The sequence below is a fragment of the Ixodes scapularis genome, unplaced genomic scaffold (genome assembly GCF_016920785.2).
Source record: "Ixodes scapularis isolate PalLabHiFi unplaced genomic scaffold, ASM1692078v2 PGA_scaffold4__175_contigs__length_147842914, whole genome shotgun sequence".
Taxonomy (NCBI): Eukaryota; Metazoa; Arthropoda; class Arachnida; order Ixodida; family Ixodidae; genus Ixodes; species Ixodes scapularis.
Genome location: NW_024609879.1, coordinates 139,646,937 through 139,672,346, shown reverse-complemented (window position 1 = coordinate 139,672,346; position 25,410 = coordinate 139,646,937). Strand labels below are relative to the sequence as shown.

The 25,410-nt window shown below is 47.8% G+C and overlaps 1 protein-coding gene across 2 annotated transcripts; it reads right to left on the bottom strand.

Annotated features, from left to right (window-relative positions):
* Positions 1-3,796: 3,796 nt before the first annotated feature.
* LOC120849748 (protein dispatched homolog 1) lies at positions 3,797-23,418 on the bottom strand. Of its 2 annotated transcripts, XM_040221967.3 has the most exons (8): positions 23,171-23,418; positions 21,574-21,860; positions 17,332-17,670; positions 14,951-15,203; positions 10,604-10,802; positions 8,479-8,920; positions 5,985-6,854; positions 3,797-4,911 (listed from the first exon to the last, which is right to left on the bottom strand). In XM_040221967.3, exons 1-8 carry the CDS (start codon positions 23,355-23,357, stop codon positions 4,261-4,263), a joined length of 3,228 nt encoding a protein of 1,075 aa, XP_040077901.2. In that variant the 5' UTR covers positions 23,358-23,418; the 3' UTR covers positions 3,797-4,260. The 2 variants fall into 2 exon arrangements, with proteins under 2 accessions (XP_040077901.2, XP_042149392.1); XM_042293458.1 differs by lacking the exons at positions 21,574-21,860; positions 23,171-23,418 and adding an exon at positions 19,214-19,275.
* Between the last annotated feature and the right edge of the window lie 1,992 nt (positions 23,419-25,410).

Here is a 25,410-nt window from a genome sequence, read left to right as displayed (position 1 = left end):
TACTATGACGTAAAAAAAAAGCTTTCCCCCAAGTTCAATTTAATCTGTTCCTGTAGTAAGCAATGCTCATGGCAACATCTAAATATAAACTTTATAGCATGAAATAGGATTTATTCATTGGCAAGAGCATTATTTCAAATGTATAATCCAAACCAGAGTGGAGTGGGGCTCAATTGGGTCGAACATGCTTTAGACAGCAAAAACCGCTTCTGTAATCACACTAATGTGTTGCTAAAGTTTTGCTTGGCTGGATTTTTTTTTTTTTTTTTTTATGTTGGGAGAATAATTTTTTGGAGGGAACAAATTTTTTCCACACCAGTTGTTCCCTAAACTCTACTCATTGAAGCCAAGAAATAGCAGTGAACTTTTTTTCCGTTAGATCAAAGGTTAAAACAACTTCCCAGTCAAACTTAGATCAAAGGTTAAAATGACTTCTCAGTCAAACTATGTAATCCAGTAGTATATTAAAAAAAAAAAAAGAAATAGCATTGTCTAGTTGCATTAGAGTGATCAATTACAGTATTTTATTCTGACAAATTAAGTAATGACTTTTGCAATCCATTCAGACCATGCTCAATCCATTTGAGCCACGATTTAAGTTTGCACAATTTGGTGCCGGTAACACTATACAAGCCTCACACTGTCACAGAGGAATGCTGTGCACACGTTGGTTCTGGAACAGTTTGGCACAACGCATCACCATCACGCTCACGCATTTGGCATCACAAGGGAGCACAAGAGTGTCGGAAAACTTTCACGTCATAAACTGGCACATGTACAGTCAGTGTTTATGGGACAGCACTGTAACATTGTTGTAGCATTAGTGCTCTTGAAAACATTGCTACTATCACAACGGGCTGTTTTGACAGAGGCATTAGCGAGTCAATGCTAACGCTATAAAAGGTCCGTCAAGTCAACTTGATACCACAGGCGGCATTTCCATTCATAACACTGTTCTCTGCAAATATTCAGAATTTTCATATTCTTTACAGAAACCAACCAACGGCATTTGAGCTGTGCCGCAGATTTGGTGATTGGACAGTTTGCGAAACTGCCCTCCAGACGTCTTCAAGGACGCTCACTGAAAACTGAAAATACTGTATGCACAAGTTGGCACAGCACAATCACATTATTGATATCAAACCTCAAGTTTAGTGAAAGCATTTGATTGCTTTAGTAATCATTTATAGTAGTACTTCTACAGCAGTCTATGCTCACTTTTCATGTTTGCCTTAACATGCTGTTATATATTCCAAGTAAAACAGGCTTAGACAGATATTTTATTTTTATTACAACTCTTCAGAGCTTTAAGCTCAATTTCAGTACCTGGCTCGATCTACCATAACGTTTGCTGATCAATCAAAACGAGAAACCTTCAATGTCTGATCAGACGTTAAAGGAACTTTTTAAAAAGATGGACACAAATTGTTAGCTTCAGACAGAATACGGATGTACGTAGTTGGATGCTAGCTCTGTAAAATACTCGGTGGATGTTTCACTTAAAGAGATGCGAGTTAGTAAGTGCCCTTCCACCGCTTGATGTTCCCCCATTTAAATTTCAATGACTATACTTCAGTCGATTGCCTAAAAGAGTAAACTAAGGCAAGGAGTTTCTAAAAAAAAAAAGTGAGATCTGGCACATATGCACTTGTTTGAGATTAGCAAGAGCTAAGAAACTGCCATAAAAAAACATTTGTCACTGAGCAAACATATTTAAGCTTCAGATCACCATAGATTCCTGAGATTAAGCATAGCCCTCTCCACCCTAAATATTGTTAACAGAGAGCAGATTGGTTCTGTTGGGCAACGTTTGAGCTATGATTCCTTTAACCCAGCATATCTTTGTTAAAAAAAAACGGCTTAGAACTAGGGCAGTAATATGTACTACTTGCTAGGTACATGCCGTTCAAAGTGTTTCAGCCCTCTGTATGCTTCAACGGGTCAGATGACCAAACTTTGCAACTCTGTCGCGTCGTTAACAATTTTCGAGCGTAGAATTCTTGCGTTGCGTCACTCGGAAATAAAAACAGTGACGGCAAACAAGTCACGACGGAAGAAAGTGGCGTTCAATACCCGCTAGCCTTTACTTTCAAAGTTGGCGTCACAATTACAAGTCGAAATCCCGACAGTTTGTGACAGTCGCCCTTAACACAAAGCATCTTGCCAAAAAACACAACAACGATGAATTCCCCGAACAAAGAGCTGGGGGGAGGGCACCCTTTCCTTTTCTTGCTGGTTCCCACACTTGTGACCGCTTACGACAGAGCGCTTGAAAACCTCACGCTGGTGCCATCCACAAGGTGACCCTGGAACTGCATTTCAGTATAGAGCGAAGGTTTTGCAGTATTTGCAAGATAAAATGTACATATCATCTATGAGAAATGGAAATAGTCGTTTATAACATTGTCAAGGGTTTTTTGAGCTGAGACAAAAAGAATGATGCGCAAAAAAAATGGTACATATACGGAGCTGCCAAGTGTTCCACAGCACATCAATAGACAGTGCCCCAATGTCCTCTCGTCTTAAGAGATTTTAAGGAGTTTTAAGGCACTTGGTCGTAAGCAGTCACAAGCCTTGACCGGAACACTACCCAGAAAAAAGAATTTTCTGCAAAAAAAAGTTGTCTTTGAAAGATGCCCTATTTAGATCCACCAACACCTAGAGAGTATTCCCAGAAAGTTTCATTTGTTTACACTGCATAGTTTTTTTGTTTTTTTTATAAAGTGTTTTCATTTTTTTGGTGCTAAACAAGGTTCAATCACTTTGAACGCGTTTTTCTTTGTTCCACTTTTTGGCATCAATTTCACTTTAGGAAAACAATCGTTTTGTCACGGGACAAAGGGAAAGGCTCACTCATTGTTTTTCCTAACTGGAATTTCATAAGCAATGCAACTGTGGCATTGTTTTCTTTTTTTTACTTTGTGGATGTCTTTTATAAAACATGTTAAAGGGGCCCTCCGGAGCTTTCTGCGATCGTCTGTTTATGTTGTTATATTGCGTAGTAGGTGCAAGTTAATATGTATACAAAGTTTTAGATTACCAAACCGTTTATTAGGCAGATGGCAGAAGAAATATATCGGGACTATTTTCTCTTGGAAGACAATCCCCCATTCCCTGCCCACCGCTAAAACTTGACCAATGGAAATGCTGCATCTCGCGGTGAATGCGAACGTTATTATTGCAACAGTTTTTAAGCTTGTTGTAAATTAGAGTTTGAGAAAAACGTAAACTGATTGTGGTGCGGGAAACATAGTCCGCAATTATCGCTCTAAGACCAGCGAACTATGTTTTCTCCCCGCAAGCTTGTTGCTAGGGGGTGATGTGTCGGCTCGTCTGCTTCCCGGGGCGTCTGCAGGCGTGCGTTTGCGGGACATGTGTTCCTTCTTCCCGTGGATCCCGACTCCGAAGTCAGCTTTGCGATCCTTCCACGTCAACGAGTCAAACTTTTCCTTGTCATCTGTGGAATGCGACTGCGTATTGCAGTAGTAATGCGACGGTGCGGTGCGACGAACGACGACGGCCGAGCACAAAGACCGAGCTCTTTGACGACGGTCCGCGCGTGTTCGAGAGATTCCTCCGCGGGTCGGCGGTCGGCCGCGTTGGTGACGCGCAGTGACGCCGGAATCCTTCGCTTGCTATTGGCTGACGCGTAAAGAGATGCCCCTCCCGTTTTCCGGGGTCATCTCAGAAAGGGGGGCATGCCGGGGACTTTGGTAGCAATTTTAATAGAGAAATCCGCCGCGCATGACCGTAATTTTATGATTTTTAGGATCCTTAGGGCCTGTAGATTGAGTTACCGCCATAAATAGACCATCGCAGAACGCTTCGGAGGGCCCCTTTAAGATTTGGTCGATGACATAAAGAGCAAAAAATGTATTTGATTTTTTAGCGCAATGTTAGCTAAAATAAATAACTTCTTGGAAATTTAGTTTTAACAGTTGCACTCTCCAGGCATTCTAAAGCACGTATAGCGAAAAAAAAAAAAATAAAAGTTGTGTATTACATTAGTTTTTTAACGATAGTTCTCCTAATCAATGTACAACTATAATTTCTTTCACAATTCATGTACACAGATGAAACTTCGCACAGCATTCTGCCTCACAAGTGCCAGTATATACTGCAAAGGTCATTAAGTTCAAACGTTGACCCCTTTGGGTAGCGCCCTCCCTTAACCAGCCTTAACAAAGCGTCTCGCCAAAAACACGTCGACAAATGCCCCGAAGGACAAGGAGTCGGGAACAGGGAAGTACCCTCTCCCTTCTACACAACAGGATCGTCGCGGTTATCCTCGTCTGCCCCGCAGACGATGGTCGAAGAGCTCGTGGCGCCCGACACGTGGCGCGGACTCGGGTCGCCGTGGAACGTCACGCTCACCACGGGGAGGCTCACTTTCCGGCGAGCCCCGTGAGTCCGCGCCGCCGCTGCGGCCGCCGCCGAGAGGCTACCTGACCGCTGCCGGAACTTCTTCTTCCCCGACCGCTTGACGGCCGCCGCGCCGTTCAGCACGGCGCTCAGCGTGAGCGGCTCCAGCTCGTGACTCTCGCTCGCCGGAATCTGCGCCGAGACCGCTGGGCAGCTGGCGCTGGACGTCGATAGGGTAGACTCGGAGAGCGCGTAGACCGTCTTGTCGACGGCCGGCGGGGCGGAGGTGTCGCAGCATCGGAGCGAGGGGTAGTCGAGCTGGAAGCGCCCGCGCTGCGGTCCGGCCACGCTGAGCAGGGACTGGAAGAAGAAGGTGGCGTAGGTCCAGGACACGCCCGTGACGAGCATGAGGAACGTGCCCACTTGGAGGTAAGCAAGCACCAGCGAGGGAAACATGAGGGCGCCCGAGAGGAAGGTCGTGAAGGCCGCCATGGCCACGGGGCTGCCGATGCGGGACAGCGACTGGATCACCGAGGACTCGCGGTCTTCCTGCGGGAACGGGGTGCGACCGTCGGGTATAGGCCGGCGTCGTTTGAAGAGGCAAACTCGAGTAAGTAAGAATCGGACAAGAAAATCTGAGATTGTGTCTTGGTAGCTCCCATTGAGAGCCATATACATAATCTTGCTTCATGCGAGAAAAAAAAAAATCCATCTTTTTCTGAAATTGTTGATTCGAGATATTTCAGCACAAATGCGCGCATTTCGGGTGGTAACAGGAGTCCCTTGCTTGAAAGCCTGCCATGGTTGCTTGTGAGTTGATTGCATACAAATGCATATTTTTACTCCAGAACCTCCAGAAAAAGATGCATTGGCAAAAAAAGGTTGAAAAGAAGAGTGTGCTATAGACGATATTTAAGAAGCTTGAACGAACACAAACTGCTGTCACATAAAAGCCATTACGATCAAACGTGCGAGGAAGACTAATAATAAAAACCAGGATAGAAAATTGACGCATAGAAGTGATCCACGGCAACAAAACTGAGCCAGCCCGGGGTGCACTGCAAACTATAGTTAATTTCTCAATTTTGTTTAGCATAAACATAAAGGATTTACAGTCAGTCCCAGGACATAACATGACTTCAATACACCTTTCCAGTGCTTTTCAGACGGGCAGAAAATGCCAACGTACTGGACCGTGGACGCATGCATGGCGTCCGATATTCCACTGAAGAGGACTACCGTGCATGCTCGTAACGCATTCCGCAGTCCAGGAGGCGAAGATGGCCTTTCACAGAAGGTGGTTTCAGTCATGTATTCATTAATATGAACACTTCCGTTACCCCCAAAAATCATCCATAATGCGAGCTGTTTGCAATAAGGAGACAAAAATGCGCACATTTCTGTTCCCAAAAAGCTTGTATATATAGGGGGCATCCATACTAGCGAGACGTGACTGTATTGAAATGGTCTATACATGGTGCCCCTTTGTATAACGCTCTCTCGAGGGTGACCTACTGGTTTCTGCACTATGAAATCCATCCTCCGACTTCCTCTTTAGCAGTACACTCTCTATAACACTCTCCCGCAATGTTCGAGACACGTGCAAGCACAGAGAGGAGTACCTGGGGAGACAGCCTGTAGGCGACGCCGTAGTGGATGGTAAAGTCCACTGCCAGCCCGATGGCCACCGACACTGTGATGCTCTCGAGCACGTTCAGCTTCCAGCCCAGCAGCACCAGCGCCCCGACCGTGGTGAAGATGATGCAGGCGATCGTCACGATGGCGTACAGGCTGACGAGCAGGTTCAGCGTCGTCACCAGCAGCGCCACAAACGACACACTCACCGCCACCCCCATCGCCACCAGCGTCCCGCGGGACAGGCTGCCCTGCAGGTCGTAGAACTCCAGCTCGCTCGTGAACCAGCCGTTGCGCATCCCCGCGGGGGCGCCCTGCATCTCCCTGCTCACCCACCCGTCCACCCGCGTCCGGAACGCGTCCATGTCTGCGTGCGCGTTGGAGTATGTGTACACCGAGTCGTACTCCAGGACCACGGCACCGACGCGTCCGTCGCGGAGAAACCGCGGGCCCGCCACTCCGGGGATAAAGTAGTAGCCCGGCGTGTGGTGGAGGCTGGCGATGGCGCGCCGCAGGCACAGGCCGAAGACGTCCTCGGCGTAGGGGAAGCGGCTGGACTCGCAGCAGGGCGAGCGGTCGGCCTGCTGGAAGCTGTCGACGCAGCGGCGCTCCATCCAAGACTTGAAGGTCTCGATGAAGCAGCCCGAGTAGAGGGCCGCACCCAGGGTGGGCCGGTGGAAGGACTGAGAGCGCAGCCGCTTGCAGAAGGAGAGCAGCCAGTCCTGGGAGGACGGGCGGGCCACGTTGAACGTGGGGTCCAGCTCCAGCGAGCCCCGGTCGAACGGGTCCAGGTAGTTGCCCGTGTCCACCGGAAGGACGCCCCAGACCACACGGATGGGCAGCTTGTGGAACGGGTCCTGGAGGAGCAAAAGGGCAGGCGGTCTTTGTTTCCAGTTAATGCTAGGGTCTCACACTTTTGTATACTCCGTCTCGTACTTCGCGTGCAACGGCCGTCGAAGTTGCTGGTGCGAGCAAGGGGCTCGATCTGGCAGTTTGTTCTCTTACAAAAATGAGATGCTGGGCGAAGCCATGCGTTACAGGAGCTTTGACAGCGTCACTCACAATCACTGACAAGGTGGGAAAGGCAGGGAGGAGCTTCAGTTGCTTGCCTCCAGTGTGAATTTCCTAGATTCGAAAATGCTTCGGCATCTCGTGCACCTTGAGCGCATGCACATATCTAAAGCACAGTGGAAGGCGTGGAGCATGTGCCGAAGGCCAGGGTATTTGAAAGGCACGCCCTGCCATTCTCAGCCTGTCGGTAACAATAGGTGTGAAGTGTGTCCATTGAGTGCACTTACTGAGCGCCAGTGCACTGCAGATGTCGCTTCTCTGCAGCGCACCGGTGCTCGGTAAGAAGCATGCTCAATGGGGCTAAGTTCACAATAGGCAACATTTTTACTGGATGAACAAGCTTATTTTATTTTGAGGTGCCATTTGCTATCTAAGCAGTCCACGACAGACAACATTTTTGAAGGATGAATAAACTTATCTCATATTTACTAGTTGGATTGTGTAGAGGAAATTATCAAATATCTGTTTTGTATGTGTAGTCATCTATATAACAAATCATAATTTTAACTTGCATCATATTTAGATGAATTTCGGATGCCGATAGCCACCCATGGATGTCTAACTATGTGCAGAGCACTCCCTATCATGTGCATTAATGTTCACAATGTCTGTGGGCTCCTGCACTACTTTAAAACATCAATGCAGAGTTTGAGAGGGATTCCTCCACCATCAATCAGGAGAGATGGGTGTTCTTTGAGTTTGAAGAACTTAAGAACCCCAGGTTTAAAAGCCAAGGTAGGTTAGGTTAGGTCGCCATTTAAAGTAAGGAAATTACACTCAACCTGTTCAGTAACTAGATTTAGATGGCTCATAACGCCGACGTTGGGCTGCATTGTATCATGCTGTCCAGCTTACTTTCTTCTTCCCAGCCAGGTCATGAACCGTTGTGTCAAAGATGATACATACCCTACCCAAAACTATGGAACGCAACTTTGACCACTGCATTCAGCGTCCTAAACTGCCTTACACATTAAGAGTAACCACAAAGTGGCAACAAATTACGTCGCAGGCGCCGACGTGCCATGCCGTCAGACATCGCAATCCTAGCAGCTACTCGTGAAGCTTAAACGAAAATCATGAGCAAACAAATGCGTCGCCGTCGTCATGGCGTCCCGGCTCGTGGCTGCTGAAGGCTCCGTGAACTGCTGAGTTAAAGGGCGACCTCTCTACCTCCGTTGCTGCGCTGCCATGGGGATGGAAATCGAGGGACCGGTGGCCGGCACTTTGCCTCGGAGCCACCGAGGCGGCTAAAGGCCCCGGGCTAGCTGTGGTACTGCATTGGCTAAGTTTCCCACCTACGGCGTAAACCGGTGTTGCCATACCTCAAAAGCAGACGGACCTTACACTGTCTAGACACGAAAGCCCAATCTGTTTTTTTATGTACCGAAACAAGGAGAACTGTAGCCGCACCTTGTTGCGCGCCTTCTCGAACCAGAAGCGCTTCTTGAGCTCAAGGTCGTAGCGCTCAAACGGGTGTCCCGCGCTCAGCACCTGGAACTCCTTCGACTCTGGGAGGCTGAGTCGCGGCCGGCAGAGCACCACAAACGCGCCGGCCGCGGCCAACGCCGCCAGCGACGCCAGCCAGAACCAGCGGAGCCGGATGACGGCGCATGGCAGAAGCTTATCGAAGAAGACGCGCGACGCCTCGGAGCAGCTGTGGTGCAGGCGCCAGAAGGCGGCGCAGAGCGGGGAGCAGCACCAGAAGCGGCCCAGACGGGGCAGGTAGACGCCGAAGGGAGGCACGCACAGGCAGCAGGCCGAGGAGCACCACTTCTCGGCCACAATGAGCGCGGCGGGCAGCCAGGTGACCGTGAAGAAGAAGTTGGCCAGCACCGCCGTGCCCGCAAACAGGCTGTGGATTAAATAGACTCCAATTACAATGTGCCGCAGCGTACGTTACGAGCCGCACTGGCCGATCAAGTGCTCGATGCTTGCTACGTAACGTCGCACTAGGCACGTCGCTTCACCCAACCAGAAGTTCACGTGACACGCTCCAAACTGCGGGTTGGTTCCGGCGGCTCGTAGCATCAGCTCTGATACAAGGTCAAGTTTTAGGTTTTACGAGCCAAAGCAACGAAGGGCCTATCTAGCGTGCCCCAGAGGAGAACAGAGGATTCATTTCAGTCACGTGGGGATTTTTCGACACGCAACCAAAATCTCGGTTACGAGGCATTATATGGCTCCGTCAAACTCGGGGTGCCTCAGCTGGGATCTGAACCCGCCACCTGGGGATTCGTAGACTGGCGCTTCGCCTCGAAGCCATCGAGGGGGTGTTAGTTATGTCACATCAAAAAGTGAAACGGATTATAGTCTAGGTTGGCTAAGGTGACATACACATCTAGATTAAGGCCCGTTCACACTCTTGCGACTGCTTGCGACCTCTTAAACCTGGGTTCCTTAAAACTTCTTAAACCAGAGAACACACTGGCGCCATCTATTGGGAAGCAGTGTAAACTCGGCGGTCCGGCAAATTTTTTTTTATTTCTCGCGCAATATCCTTTCTTTTTTGGCTCGAAAAGCTTTTGTCAATGTTATAAACGAGCCTTTCTATGGGTATTACGCACATTTGACTTCGGATATCCCGCAAAACCTTCGCTTTTGTGAAATGCAGTTCTAGGGTCACCGCATAGATGGCGCCACAATGTCAGTGTGTTCCCTCATTCTAGAAACATTTAAGAAGTTGTAAAAGATCTCGTCTCTCTCAGTCATACTCGGTCGCAAGAGTGTGAACGGGCCTTTATGTTAGACTTGGGGGTTAGGTTAGATAAGCATAGGACGACTGCATACCTATGCTTCAAGAGCACAGTGTCGCATATACAGCTACACTTCGGAAGCAAAGTGTCGTGATGGTCAGCCGTTTTGTGTCCAAGTATTGCAGGGAAGCGACCCTCGTTCTTGCAGGAGATGTGGAGGCGTGCTGCGATGCACGGGCATGCACAAGCTGTGCCTGCTGCTTACCCATGTACCATTGCGCCTCTTCCTCAAAAGTGTGCGTGCACAATGAGACATGTGCATGCTTCTGGGAGGCAAACTGAGAGGCAAGCGTTGCCTAGTCTTTGTGACGGGCACTTTAAAACGTCACTCGAAGTATAAAGATACGACGACACATAAGCCAGGAGGCACACACTATTTTTGATAGTCAAAGCTTCTGGCTCTTTATATTTAGGAGGAAGATATAAATTTTGCCAATGCCAAGTGAAAAATATGTTCCTCCCAAAACTTGTTGCTCTGGAAGGTCGCTTCCCCGCAGTACTTCTGGACGTTTTTTGCGCTTGTGGCCACTTCTCTGCCAATAAAGCTTTGGCAGTGCATGTAACTGTCGCCTCACCTATTTCGTCACCCTAGCTAATGTTAGTTTATGTTATGTTCAGTAATTGGTTTAGCTATAGGTGACGTGTTAAACTAGAATATTTAATAGTTAAGCTGGCACAATAAGAGCCCAATCTGAGACGTCATCGTTTTGCAATGCGCTGCTCTAAACTGACGCCGAGTAAGACACTTCCGGTCAAGGAACGGCTAGGGGAATCGAAGTCACCTGAAGCAGCGCACGGCAGTGATGGAGCTGCTGAAGCTGGCGAAGAAGGCTGCCGCGGTGGTGACACTGGTGACGAGCATCGAGAGGCAGGCGTGGTGCAGGGTATCGCGCACCAGCTTCACCAGCGTCCCATTGTTCTTCTCCGCCTTGGCGCTGCCCCAAGTCTTGCAGTAGAGGAATGCATCGTCTGCACCTATGCCTGCACAGAAGGTAGGCATCCCATACTGAGAGTTTAAGACACACGCATACATCATAGTGCTAACTAGCGCAATAGACAGACACAGAATTAGAATTATCAGGACACAAAAAGCATGTGCATGAAAGCCACGGCATAAGAAAGAAGGTTAGGTGAAGACACTTCTCCCAAGCTCCCCAGCGAGCTTGCGAACAGATTGTGTTTTCCTCTACCTTCTCTCCCATTAGCTCTTCTCCCCGGGCGGCCGCAATGGCGCTGATGTTGGGGGGCCACAGGGAGCAGACGACGTCCACGTCGTCTGATTGAGGGAATGTTGTACGATGCCTTAAAACATCGCTCACATTATAAAAAGACCGCAATCACACAGCACCTTGCTGTCATACAATGTCCAGGGGTTGAACGAACTTGTAGCATGTCGGATTTGGGTGTTAGATTGACACTTCAACAATGCTTATCAAAAAGTGTATGCCTTCCACTATGGCTCCGCCCAAAACGCGGTGTTGCGTGAGGCCCCTCCCCGAAGTACTTTTCAACAAATTTTGCACGTGTAACCGCTTTCTCATTGATCAGAATTATTGGCGGGAAATCAAGAAAGTTTCGAAGTAAACGCGCAAACGGCCAGTTTCGACTTTCTTGCCATTCGCATGCTTACATGCCAGGATCTCGATCTCCATCTGTCGAGCAACTCAAAATGGGCAAGTAATGTTTTGTACCGAATGGTAGCTCTGAACACTGTTTCTGTAAGGAGCAAAATGTCCTCATTTAATTAAAGTACCTGCAGACCTTTATCGCCTCCCATTATGGAATCATGCGATTCCCCACTTTGACCGCAAGCTTCAGCCCAGCGATTGTGTTTGCAAAAAAACACTTCAGCCCGCATCTGATTTTCAAGACCTATAACATGGAGCACGATGGGAAAGTACAGCTGAATGCACTGAAAAGGTCAGTACTCTCGGCAGAAGTGGTGCCATCAATTTTTGTTTTTTAAGTGTCCAAAGTACTCGTCGTAGGCGTCGTCCATGCCGCCAAGGAAAGTGCCGAAGAAGCGACTGCTCGTTTTTCATGAACTTTGCAAAGCGACGCTGCTCGCAAATTTCGTCTAGCGTGGCGGCGATCGTCGACACCACCTGAGCAGCGGTGCCTCCGACGACCTGTTCTGGCAATAAAACAAACCACGCGAAGGAAGGTGTGGGGAAACATGAGGAAGCAGAACCACCGGTGACCCAAGCCGCAAGGAACAAAAACGTCGCGGGCACGGTGTCACAGCAGAAACCACCAGTGACGCATGCTGCGGAGGAAAAAAAGAACATTGTCACGGGCAGTCGCGGGCATGGTGTTTGCAACAAGTGAGCATTGCAAGACCCTCTCGAAAGCTGAAGGCCCTCCCCAGTCGGTAACGGAGTACTTCATAGTGGGCACACACGCACTCTCCAACACTGAATTTGCATCAGTATCTCCGTCGATGATGTCTTCTTCTTGTTGCAAAACGGGGCACTTCAAAAGAGTTGAGAAGCTTGCTTTTTTTTTCCGACTGAATCGCACACACGGCAGCTTCCAGCAGCATTCGTGGCACCATTTCTGAGAATACAAAGGCCCCCCCAGTAACAGTGAAGCGCCACCTACATCAAAAAGTACTGGAGGTGAGAGTAGGAGCCAACATTCTTAGGTTGCCCTCGTGGCGGAGTGTCTTCACCTAACCTCCTTTGTTACACCGTGATGAAAGACAACTGGAGTTTGATGTCACCACTGCTCAGAAGACTGATGACCTTATTAATTCTTTTTTTTCTTTACTCTATTTTTATGTTAGCTAGAATGAAGAAAAATGTGCCTGTCAGTGGCTTTTTGACATAGATCCTTCGAGCCACGGCACTTTATCTAATAACGATAATTACAAGAATGATCATTATTGTTATTGTAGCTATAACAGCACAACAAATGGTTATCGAAATCAATATTTATGTATAGAGTGTTTTCTTTTAAGATGGCAAACATTCAAAACAAAGAGGACATGAACAAAAGAAACTAATTTCTGCAAATAACATTACTGATCGCACGGGGCACGAGTATAAAAACACAATTAGTGTTCTAAGTGATAAGTGATTTATTTGCAAACTAACAAGTGTGTATTCGGCAGTGTGCCAGGCAATGCAGAGGGGTAAAAACTCTTACGCGAATGCGTCTGCTTCCACACCGCCGAGTATAATGATGATGAAATGGTACAGTACAAATGAATCCTGTGAATAATGACAATGATGACCGGATGATGAAGAGGGTGAAGAAGAGAGTCAGGTTTAGCAGCGGTCTTCACGACGGTGCTCTTTGCGGGGCCGTTATGGGCTGCTGACTTCTAGCAGGCCAGACTCGAGCGCCTAGCAAAGGCTCCCTGCTTGCCCAGCATGCAGACAATCCGGCTGAATTTCCGGTAATGCAGGAAGTCCAGCACCCCCGTGGTGAAGCTCCAGGGGTTGGCACCAATGTTGGCCGGGCAGCGGTCTTCGCCGCTGCCCGGCCAAACATTTTTAGTTGTAACTAAAACGCACTAACTTTTCAACTCTTCGTTTTAGCTGACATATTTCAATTGGTGATTTGCTGCCCATTACTCATTTAGGACAAATGAGTTAATAAGTTAGAAAAAAAAAAATCTTCGAGTGATCTTGTGACGAATGTAGGTAGCTGTGGCAGCTGTGAACGTGTGGCTAAAGGCCCACTTGCAAATACATTACAGCACTCAGCGCTATCTCGGCACTATTAGTCAGCACTTTGACACTTGTCGCCATACATGTCTGGTGGCGATTACACATTTAAAAGTGCCTGCCTAACTGCCGACCCGCGGGCTCTGCAAGATGTATCGCTATCTGCTGTCTTTTGCAAACTATATAGACGTCTTATTTGAACGGCGTTTCGCTTTGCTGTGTCCATTTATAATTTTGAAATTAGCTGCCCCAGGCACGTTGTTGCAATAGGCCTTTGTGGAGGTCACATTCCTTCCTCTCGACTCCCTCTCACACTCCCGGGGGCAGGAGAGTGTCATTCCATTGACAGTCGGCGACCGGCCGCGCTAATATACTGGCAACATCGTTTGGCGCCGTCTTGGAGACGCGGCACATTTGGGCCAGAGGTTAAGCCAGCCACTTCCTGCTGTAAGAATCCTCAAGTTAAGTCTCTTCCGGCGAAGACCGTTTGAGGGATCAGCCGGAATATCTCTCGTCTTCGGAGGCCTTCTATTCTTCAAGCCAGACTCAACGACAACGGCGGCGGCTCAAGAGTGACAAGGCGCCATGTACGGGGACGTCTGGTAGTGCGAGATGGGCGTGTGTGCAAGGGGAAGAGACCTGGGTGGGGCTCGAAGTCCTGGAATGAATGCTTTGCTACCATTGGCTGCGAACATGACTGCAGGGACTCCCTACTGGAAAGGCGGGCCCAAGTTACCCTTTAAAAAACACAGCAGGAGGCTGTGAGGGTGTGCTAATCTAAATGGTTCTGTAGATATGTAATAAACAGGGTTCTTTCGTGAGACACCGTCTTGTCTCCTGATGTTCCTGCCTGGGGTCATCCCGCGGTTCCTGTCCTAGCCTGGCCCTGCCTGATCCTGCCTGGAGAACTCCTCGGTCCCAACAGCGTGATACGGGCAAGGTGGTCGCTTCGCACCTGGGCTGCTCTGGCGGTAGCGGCAACTGGAGCGCCAGCCCTTCCAGTTCAGACTACTAACGCTACTCAGAATTGAATTTGGATGACGAGGGCTCGCCATCCGACGGAGAAGCTCCGTAGAGTGCCCTTGGTTCGTAATCTGAAACCGCCCGAATGTTGCGGAAGCAAACGTGCCAAAATAAAACCCAGTGGAAGAAAGGTGACAACTTTTGACCTCCAACATTTCCATTTGATGCTCCTAAACCTGAACAGGTCGCGTGCACTGCATGGGCTAAACAACTAAGAAAAAACCTGCGCACTGACCCTTTCTTTATACCGTTCCTTGGGAAACAAAACTTTACCGCTTTGAAACATCTCTGGAAAAAATGAAAACTCGACCTTTGGAAAATAAAGCTGGCTTCCGAGCGCAAAACGCCCGAAGCACAGGACCACTAGACCTGTGGGGGCGGGGTTCTTCGGGGTTGGGGGCGTGTGACACATTGGTCCAGAAAGACGGGGCTCACCGATGGCGATGGTGAGGGTGAGGATGTTCATGAAGGGGAAGAAGGGCACCCGGTACACGGTGGTGTAGAGGAAATAGGCGGTGCCCAGGGAGAAGAGCACTGCCAGGCAGGTGACCAGGGTGACCAGGAACGACTGGGTGTAGGCCCACATCACGGCGAGCACCGCCGCCCCAGCCAGGGCCACGTACAGGGTGTCGTGCACCAGGTATTCGTCGAAGAGGGCGTGCTTCAGCCCCAGCTCCATGGCCACCACCTTTAAAGGATTGACTCTGGGCATTGTACATACGGCCGATTCTGCAACTATAGGTCATCTGTCGAGTCAAACAGGGCACGCTTCAGCCCAAGCTCCACATGGCCACTTCATGAATAAGACGAAGTGTTGAACGCAACTCCGGTCGAAAACAAAACCAAAATAAATTACTGGTATCGCTTTAATGGCACGAATAGTGATCACAGCCTAAATATTATCTCAAAGTGAAGCCGCATACTACGCTAAAACCGATTTTAAAGATACATCCTGCTGTCCTTTAGCAAGTGGCAAACGCATTAGCTTTTAGTCAAATGACACTGGGTGGCGCACACTGCAGCACTCCCGTGACGTCACGATGGTGCTACGATCGATTCCGCACTTTGTGCCACGTATTGCAGCACCACTGTGACGTCGTGTCGCGGCCATAAAGCTAATTATCAGTGTTGACATCCCTCTCTAGCAGATAGTTTCGGTTTGGCCATAGGGGTCCGAAACAAATCTTTGACCCGCAATATTTGTAAAACTACATACAATATTGAAAGAAAAAAATATTTACCTTGTAATTCAGAAACACTGACCAAGCTGAAAACGGTCGTAATCCCAAATTCGAAAATAATCACCGGTGCTTCCCTTGAAGAAGCCAATGTTTCAGCTGCTACAACTGACTTTTGGCATTGCATGCACTCGATTCCCGAACTAGCTTAACTGTCGAGTTTAAGAGGTCGTGCTTCAGGCTCCACATGGCAACCATCCGAGATATGCAGATGAATGAACCGTACTAGATGAAACATAAAAAAATTCTACAAATCCGCCGAAAAACTAGGTAAATCTTTGGCAGAGCCGGGATTTGGACTCCGGGCGTCCCATGACATTACTCCGCCTAGTCTTTCTGGCATTTCTTATCTGTCTTATTAATGCACCAAAACAAAATGTATCCAATCAGAGGTGTTTAGAAGCACACGCCGCCGCATGGAATGCGGTACGACGCTTGCTGGCACGTGGTAGTGCTCGTTGTGCTCCAGGATTCCTCTCGCTGTCTGTCTCGTCACGCATAAATATATTATTTCTCGTTTATGAAACAAGATTTATGAGATGACATTTATGAGACGAGACATACAGAGAGAGGACTTCTGGAGCACACCGAGCACGTGCCACATACCTGAAAGCGTCGTACCGCTTTCTACACGGCAGCGTGTACTTCCAGAACGGCTCTGATTGGATACATTGCGTTCCTGTGCATCAACAAGACGGATAGGAAACTCCAGAAATATAAGCCGGAGTGGTATAGAGTCAGGGTACCCAACCAGATACTAAAAGGCCCAAAGTTCAGATCCTGGCTCCGTCAAAAATTTTTGACTTTCGGCGGGTTTGTAGAATTTGTTTTGTTCGATCAGTTATGGTGTATTTGCCCACATATTTTTAAATATTTCCTCTTTGGAGACCACATTTGACGATAGAAGTCTCCGTGATATGGTCGCCATTTCTAAGCAGATGGATTACAGTAAAACCTCGTTATAACAAAACGGGATATAACAAACTAATGGATATAACAAAGCAATCATAATTCCCCTTGCTTGCTAATAGTGGGAAGAAATGGACATTGGCTATAACAAACTAATGGTTATAACGAAATAATTACGACCGCTCCTTCAACTTTGTTATAACGAGGTTTTACTGTATTATGAAGCCAATGTTTCATGCGAGGACTGACTTTAGGCATTGCGATCACCAAATTCCTTAACTAACTAATTCCCCGAGTTGAAGTCCATCGACACGCTAAATCCCCGAAGTAAAACAGCTATTGAGCTGTTATAACTCGTGTATAGCATGGCTCAGCTGCAATTGGTACAGATTGAGAGTCAAGCAGTACCAACCCTTACCCAGAGGCATAACCAGAGGGAGACAGAACTTATAAAGATTAAGCCCCCCCCCCCTCCCCTCCCCAAACTCCCTCAAAACGGAGTGACAGAGTCAATTTCATCAGTATTTGTAAATCCACGTCACTATATGCATGCAAATAAAACGAAGCAACAACGGGACTGAGGTCATTTGAAGGCAGCTTTAAACGAGCTCAGTCACGCTGCTGGTTCATTTTCTTCGCACTCGCGAGTTCACGCTCGAACGCACTCACCTCGGTGACGTTGTCGTAGAGTGCCCCGTCGCTCTCGAGTTCCTTGAAGTACGGCATGGCCGTCACGCTCTGCGCGATGGGCAAGAAGACGTTGGTGTACGACAGCACGCCTCCCCGCTGCAAGAACGTCCCGTTGAGCTTGCCGTCGTCGTCGCCCCGCGTGGTCGCTCGGGGCCCCAGAAAGTCTGCGTCTGCCAGGAAGTGAAGGATGTTGTAGACAGCGTTGTACTCGGTGCACTCCTGTGGCACCCCTCTGCACAGCAGGGCATCTGTCGTGCAGTCGTGGCTCAGCTTCATGCTGTGGTAGTGTGGAGCGCATGACTCCAGCCGCTGGAACACCTGGCAGAGGGTGGGGGAAATGCAACGCGGTCGGCACCAGACGGTTTTGTGCCGTGCCATCACGGTGCCAAGAGCGCGTGGCCGACTGGTTTGTTTAGTAACCTATATACCACCCGTCGGGTTTCTCCCGATGGGTGGCAAACTTTTCTAAGTGTTTATCGGGGCAGGTTACTCCGTTGAGTGCGCTTCTTAGCGAGGCCCGGTGTAATGCAGAAAAGCATGCACCCGCAGAGTTCGCTTCCGCGGGTATTGCTTCTCCGCAGAGCACCAGTGCTCGGTAACAAGTGCGCTCAATGGGGCTAACCCGCTGAAATCAACACTTCTAAAACTGCGAATAGTGCGGTTCTTCTCGAAGCGAATATCGAATAGCGTATTATTCTAAACTACTATTCGAAATTTCGAATATTTGCACAACCCTACCGAATAAGCTTCCGTGGACGGTCAAACTGGAGAGCGAGCCACGGCAAAATGGTTGTCCGCTGCATTCAGGCAGGCAAAAGCATGACACTTTTATGGTGTCATCGGGTGAAAATTGTAGAACCAGATTCGGGGATGCGGTAAACGGACCAGTCAGAGATGCGCTACAGGCACCAGCGCCGTTCCACTCAGAAACAACGATGTCAACCCTCCTCTTTGCCATTTGGGTGATGCTGACAGATGCATGCGCCTCAATCTCGCCCGGTCATCTTCATGGACATCATCTGGACTGCGGCGGCCTTTGGATCGTCACGCCAAATGACTCCGACTACTTTCCCGGTGATACAAACAACCGAGCCACCAAACTTAAACGCCAATGTGTAGGGTGTCTGGCAACCGGGGACGTCGACAAACGGCTATCTGGACGCATGGCTACTTAACTCGCCAGTCAGTGGGGCCAGTCGGGGCACAGCATTGCATTGGAAACAACGTCAACCTTTCTCTTCGTCGTTCAGGTTGGTTACGTTCCCAATTCTCGCTGCTACCAGGAAGTGACGTCTGATCACGATGTCGTGCCCCTACGACGCTCTTGAGTGTCGTCGCCGTCTGCCTGTGTTCTTGGCACAGAGTGCACATGCTGTTTACCTAGCCTTACTAACTCTGCAAATGACTGGGGACATTGAAACCAACCCCGGTCCAGAGAGTGAGGAATCACATTCTGAACATTGTAACTAGAATAAAATTGGCCAAAGACATATGCTTGCTGAAATTAAGAAGCTTCAGGATACCCAACCAACAACGGACGTGACAATAAGGGGCCTTAAACAAAGGGTAGTGGCAATGAAAGCGAAGCTGAACTCTATGAGGATGTCTTTGGAAGGGAGCGCAAGTAACCCGGAAGCTGCCATCAAAGTTGCACTGGACATATCGAAAGTTAATGCGAGGTGCGATGACGCCGAAAACAGACTTTGCAGATAGAACTTATTGTTCTTTGGTATTACTGACGCGCAAACTGAAACTTGGAGTCAATCGGAGGCAAACATTACGAGTTTTTGTGAACGACAACTGGAAAGTGAGGTTGACTTGAACGACATTGAGCGGTCACACATGCTTAAAAAGTTTTTACCCGATAAAAATTGACCCATCATTGTCAAGTTCCTGCGCTAAAAAGATAGACATAACATCCTCTCTTCGGGCTATAAACTAAAGAATTCTTAGTATGCCGTAAGGGAAAACTTGCCGGAGTCTGTCTGCTATGCTGGAAATAAACTGTTAGTATTGCTCGCCCGATCGCAGAATGGAACGTTCAAAATCTGCTTTGATAAGATGAACATCAATGATAAAAGTGCTATAAATATGACGTCACTTCCGACTCTGTTATTCAAGTCTCTAAGATAGCGGAAAATGCCTAACGTCACTCCCCTTTGCTTAGCATGTGCACGCAAAGCAGTTGAAATGTTTAAACTACATTGTTATATTTACCAATATATGCAGCATCATGCCTAAGCGAGATAAACTAATGCGCATTCATTTGTGATAACGATACAATATGAATACGATACTATACTAACTTTATTTTTCACCACAAATACAAGTGGCCAATGGGAGGCCGGAGAAATGCAGCTCGACAAGGCTCCGGGCCCCCCTTTCAGCAGCTACGATGGAGTACGTATAATACAGTGGTCAAAAAAGAGAAAATCAAATGAACAAATCGATTATCTGGCTGTTTGACAATTGCACAATATCTATGTTTTTTAACAAAATATTCGTTCAGAATAGACGGTAAAGCATAACTAATTTTTTGTTTTCCGTAGTTAGTCGTGCAATTCGGAATTTGCCAGGGCTGGTGATTTCTCTATGAATAATAATTGCTTTTTTCTTTTAAATCAGACAGTTGAAGAATTACATTTGAGCGTCCTAATGCCACATATTTACACGCCATTGTTAAACGATAGTTATAGATTTGGTGTATATTGATAATCTTGTATGATTTGAACAGTGAATGCGTATGATGTATGTAGGAAACGAAACAACTCTAGTATCGTCATTCCAACAGAATCTTGGCTGAAACCTGAAATAAAAGACAGCTAAATGTTTCCTTGTGAATTGCAATTTGACGCTTATCGATGTGATAGGCCGGAGCAACGCGAAAGGGGAAATCTTATTGCGATAAAAAAATGTATTTCCTCATTTTGTGTTAGAACCTGTTCATTTGCATTATGTTCATTTGCGTTTTGTTCATTTGCGTTATGTGTTCATTTGCGTTATGTTGGCATTTAGACAAACAATAATCGGTGCATGTTATCAGGCGCCAAATCGGTGTTCTGATTATTGTGGCAATCCATACTCTGTTTTGCTTCAAATTCATCTTAACCCGAAAGCGCATTTTCTAATCTTTGGTGACTTCAAGTTTCCGAGCATCGACTGGGTTAATTATACCACAAGCAGGCCAAATGACGCTAAAGAATTTCTCGATAACTGCTTGAACTTCAACCTCAATCAAGGTGTTGTGGTGATAATATTCTTGATCTTGTCCTGACTAGCTCTCCAGAAGTTATAGAAAGAGTTAGCTGTGTTGCTGGTTTAAGTGACCACAATACCCTGCTTGCTGACTTATCTGTTCCTGCCCTCCATGCAGATCACCCCCAATTAAAACAATCCATGACTACAACAAAGCTGATTACGTGGCAGTAAATCAACACTGGTCTGTGTGTTACAAATCGTATGCCGGAAACTTTTTACTTTTTGTTAAAGTAGGTGGAAGAAAACGGACTACTTTTTAAAGACAAATTAAACAGTTTTACTGAGTAGTTTGTTCCCACTGTCATTATTTGTAGCAACAAGAATAACCCCGGTACAATAAAAGCATGTGTTCATTGAATAAAAAAAAAAAAGCGATAGTATAAAAGAGCAAAGTGGCTAAACGTTAATCTAGTTTGGAATGAATACTTTGCATACCTCAAAACTTAAATGAAAAGTGTCAGATCGTCAAAGCAAAAATTCTTCTCTTTGGACCTACCGAGATATTTACGTATTAATTAATCCCCAAAAGTTTTGGGAAATATTTTCGCCAAGAGATACCACTCATTTGATACAACTTCAGAATAAAAACGGAGTCGCTGTTTCTGAACTTCATTGTGCTACTGTATTAAATAATTCTTTCTCTTCTGCATTCACCAGCAAAAATATCGATGATACGCAATATTTGCCCTTGTCTGACTTTGTAGATGGCTCCCAATGATATTTCTGCCGAGGGAATACTTCACCTCACAGAAGGATTAAAACTAGCGTCATCTTGTGCTTCTGATAATATTAACTTGAAACTTCTTAGTAACACCAAAGTTATACCTATTGAGTGTCTTAAGTTGATCTTTTTCTCAGTCATTGCAGCAAGGTTCCTTACCTTGCTGCAATGAACTACGCAGCTACGTTGGAAGCTGGGCACGGTCCCTCCCAGGCGTAACCGTCAGAAATGAAGCACCATACCTCGGTGACGTCGGCGGGTGTGATGAGGAGGCACGACGACCGGTTGTGCAGCAGGGCCACATAGTTTGGGATGGACCAGGACGCGCAGCAGGGGCTGGCCCCGCGCTGCTGCTCACGCTCGCAGAGCGACTGGAAGCTCGGCGGAGCGCGGAGTGCCTCTGCATCCAGGCGGCACACCGACTGGAGCGCCTCCCAGCTGAACAGTCCGGCTTTCCGCGCGCCGCCGGGGTCGTCCACCGGTCGATTTCCGTGCCGCGCGCCGAACACCACGTGGCCGTGGTTGCGAGCTGCGAATCGATTTGAATGAGCCGCAGCCGTTAATGAGCCGGAAGCTGTCGTCCAGACGCGAGTTCTGCCAGTACCGCTTCGAAGACAACGCCTGTAGCTTTACCCCCTCAAACGTCGTCGCTGGCGGATCTGTGTGGCGACACCTATCCTCCTTTCGCACCTAAGTGGGGACCGCAGTGGGAGCTACACCTTTCGCCGGATCGACCGACCGCGTCCCTTTCTTTGCCCGACTGAGCTCTCCGCGCAATGACGTGGGCGAGAGCGCAATCGAGTGGCGAAGGATCGACGTACGGCTGGTCCAACGTGGTATTACCTTCCAACGCGGTCTCAGCTTGGGGGCGATTGGAGCACAGCTTGCATCAGCGTCGCCGCCAGCTTATCTTGCCATGTCTCGCAACGAGCGAAATATTAGTGCACGGCGCCCGTGAGACGGTTCGTCGCTTTGCAGCACCTCTCGTCGAGTTTCCGCGTGTTTCCCGCCTGGGGCGGGTTGGGGATCGGCCAACGACGACTTTGTGCTCAGGCCTCGTCTTCTAAATCGTATCTGGAGAGCAGGTCGTCTGCTTCTTGCGCAAGAGTTGCGGTGACGTCATAACGACGCCGAGCTCCGATTGACTTTGATTGAAAGCATAGTGGGAAGACCTCAATGCTAAATGCCTCGAGGTCTACCCATTATTTTTTTAAATCAGCCAATATGAGCTCGGCATTCTGACATTGTCGCAGCCCCCATGCAAGAGGCAGACAAACTTGCGCTCTGCACTCGTATGGTACACCACCTAAAAGTGGTTTCGGCAGGGCACAACAAAGCTGTTGCACCGACGGCACGAATGTGTTCAGCCCCAGGGGGAATATGTCGAAAAGGTGGACATACCTACCGACCTCTAGGGACATCGACAAGCTGAGAACAGAAGGGAGCCGAGAGTTTCATTTGTCCCACCTCCGGAGCATGCTTCCTAACTTCGATAACGCTTTGGCACTAGTCAGCCTCAAGCGTGCGAGCGAAGCCAAAGTACGGCGGAGGGCAACGTGCGCATGATGGAGACTGGGCAAAAGACGCGCCCTGCCATACTCATTCTATCAGTGACTACAAGTGGCCAGTAAATAAAATTTAAATCAATACGGTATATATGTTTCTCATGCATTACATGGAATGGTTTACAAAGAACTGCCCCCGCCACAGAAAGAACATGCAAAGCAAAATATTTTTTTTGACAGCCACCGGCTGAAGCCCAGAGGTTACGCCGACGCTCTCAACGAAACGTTTTTTTCACGGGACCAAAACCCAACAAGTCCTTCTTAGGAGACTCACCGGGATCGCTGCAGAAAAAGCGTCCGCCACTGCCGCTCCCCGATCCCGCACCCGTCCGCGGCACGGCGCCTCTGAAGCTCCACTTTCCCTTGCCCTGCAGCTTCTTGTCCCCGGAGTCCTGCGAGTCCTTTTTGCGCTTGCGCTTGTCCTTGTCTGCTCCCGGAAGGAGGACGGGGGGGCCCTGCATCAGGCGCCCAAACGCACCGTCCTCCCGTTCGTCCGGAACTGCTGCCACCTCCGGCTGGCTCTCGTTGGATGCCAGAGCGGGCGGCGCTGCCGTCTGCCGAGGAGATGTGGCATACGGGAAAGTAGGCGGTTAGAAATCTTCGGGGCTTCGACAGCATGCGCTGTGGAGCGCATCTAGTGTAAACGCAGTAGCGGCACCTTTTTGTGTTTTGCACAGACAGGACGGCGATGAGTGCTACATTTTACCGCTGAAGGGATGACAACACCTTCAACTGTCGACTTTTGAACCAGTCGTTCAATACAGATTAAATTTGAAGGGTCTATTCATCTTGTTGCCTAAATGCACTGTATGACGTTTCTTCTCCTTAGGACAATTTTCTGATAAGCTACAGGGGGAGGTATATGGCTATTGATGTAGGTCACCTCACTTGGCAAGTAAATCTATCATACAAAAATTGCTACAAAATATATCAGCATTTTTTATGCTTCAGTCGTGACTAGAAAATATGGGGAGTGCGGCTATCTATATTTTACCCTGAAAGCTGTATCTTTTCTATGCAAAATGACAATTTGGAAAGCATTCCACATGATGGGCCATTTTCTCCTTTTCACAACCCTACTTTTTGGCAATAAGAACTTCATTTAAAAAGAAAAAAAAAAATCAATCGGGCCACATTCTTTATTAAATTTCAGTTCAGAAACATCCACACCGAAGAATGAATTCGGCAATTCATTGAAATGTTAGATTTCCTAAAACGAAAGTTGCTGCAAAAAAGTGAAACTGAGAAAAAAAAACTATTTGAAGTTTCCACACCACTACATTTGATTATACTGGTGCTGGTGGCTAGTAAAAGACACCAAGAGCATAGGTAGGGTAGATCCTTCTGCTTACACCCAATCTCCTGCATGGCCTTGCTGAGCTAGTCCAAGCTTAAAACGCTTTCTTTGAGTGTTATTTTGTTGTCGGCATGTGGACACGGATTGGGAAATGAGTGAGGAACTGGATATGCTTGCAATACACAAACCAGCGTCACCAATTATGGGCAGGGCAAACACTGTCGGAATACAAAGCTGACAAACCCCCGTGACTTTCTATAAACAAATGCTGGTTTTAGTTCGTCTTCTGTTCAATCAGGGCGGGCTTTTCGATTCTTAATTACGTGCATAGCCTCTTACACGGGAAAGCTGGACTTTTATGGTGTTATTGCCTAAATAGTGATTACAATCGCACAAATCTATTTCATGTACCGAAACTGCAAAGAAATGCTCTTTCCATTGAGAGCATGATCATTATTATAGGGCATACCAGTGTGGATCTACAACTGTTAGAAAATAGGAGACATAGAAGTTTCACATTTCCAAAACATTTGATTTTGCATTGTCGTCTTACTGAAAATGTTTCATTTCTACGTAAGTAATTCATATATTATGCAATAAATATTTGAAGGAGTGTGCACAATATCTTAGTTGTTGAACCATGACAGATAAAAATAAGAATTTTAAAAAAAGTCAACTTTTTTCTCAAAAATTGCTAATTTAAGGTGGTGTCCCCCCTTAAAGGGGCCGTGCAAAGACTTTTTTCTGTTTTTTAATTTGCACCAAACCTGAGCGCACTGAACGTAGTAACTTTGTGAACTTTTTCTTTTCTCGAAATTTACTTTATTTTAAAAGTTCTAGGCATATTAAAATTACAAAAAACGAGCCAAAAATAACCTCCTTCATGACGTCCTTGGTCCTCTGTGCTCCGTTTTCTCGCACCCGCGGACCGCATTGACTGAGGAATGTGGGGAGGGAGGGGAAGACGGGGAAAGGAGGTGAGGCCGAGGAGAGACAGTTGCCCGGGAACGGGACAGCTCTCTCTCCTCGGCTGACCAGGACCAACAACGTCGGGATTTCGTCACATGCCGTGCACGCTCGACACCATGGGGCCAGGATCGTAGGAGGAGGAGGCTTCCGCATCGTCCGGTTAAAATATGACGCGCTGATATTTAGTTACTCTTTCCGTGCCCGCTGGGTTGCCCGAACCCCAAAAGACAAGGAAACCGCAAAAAAGG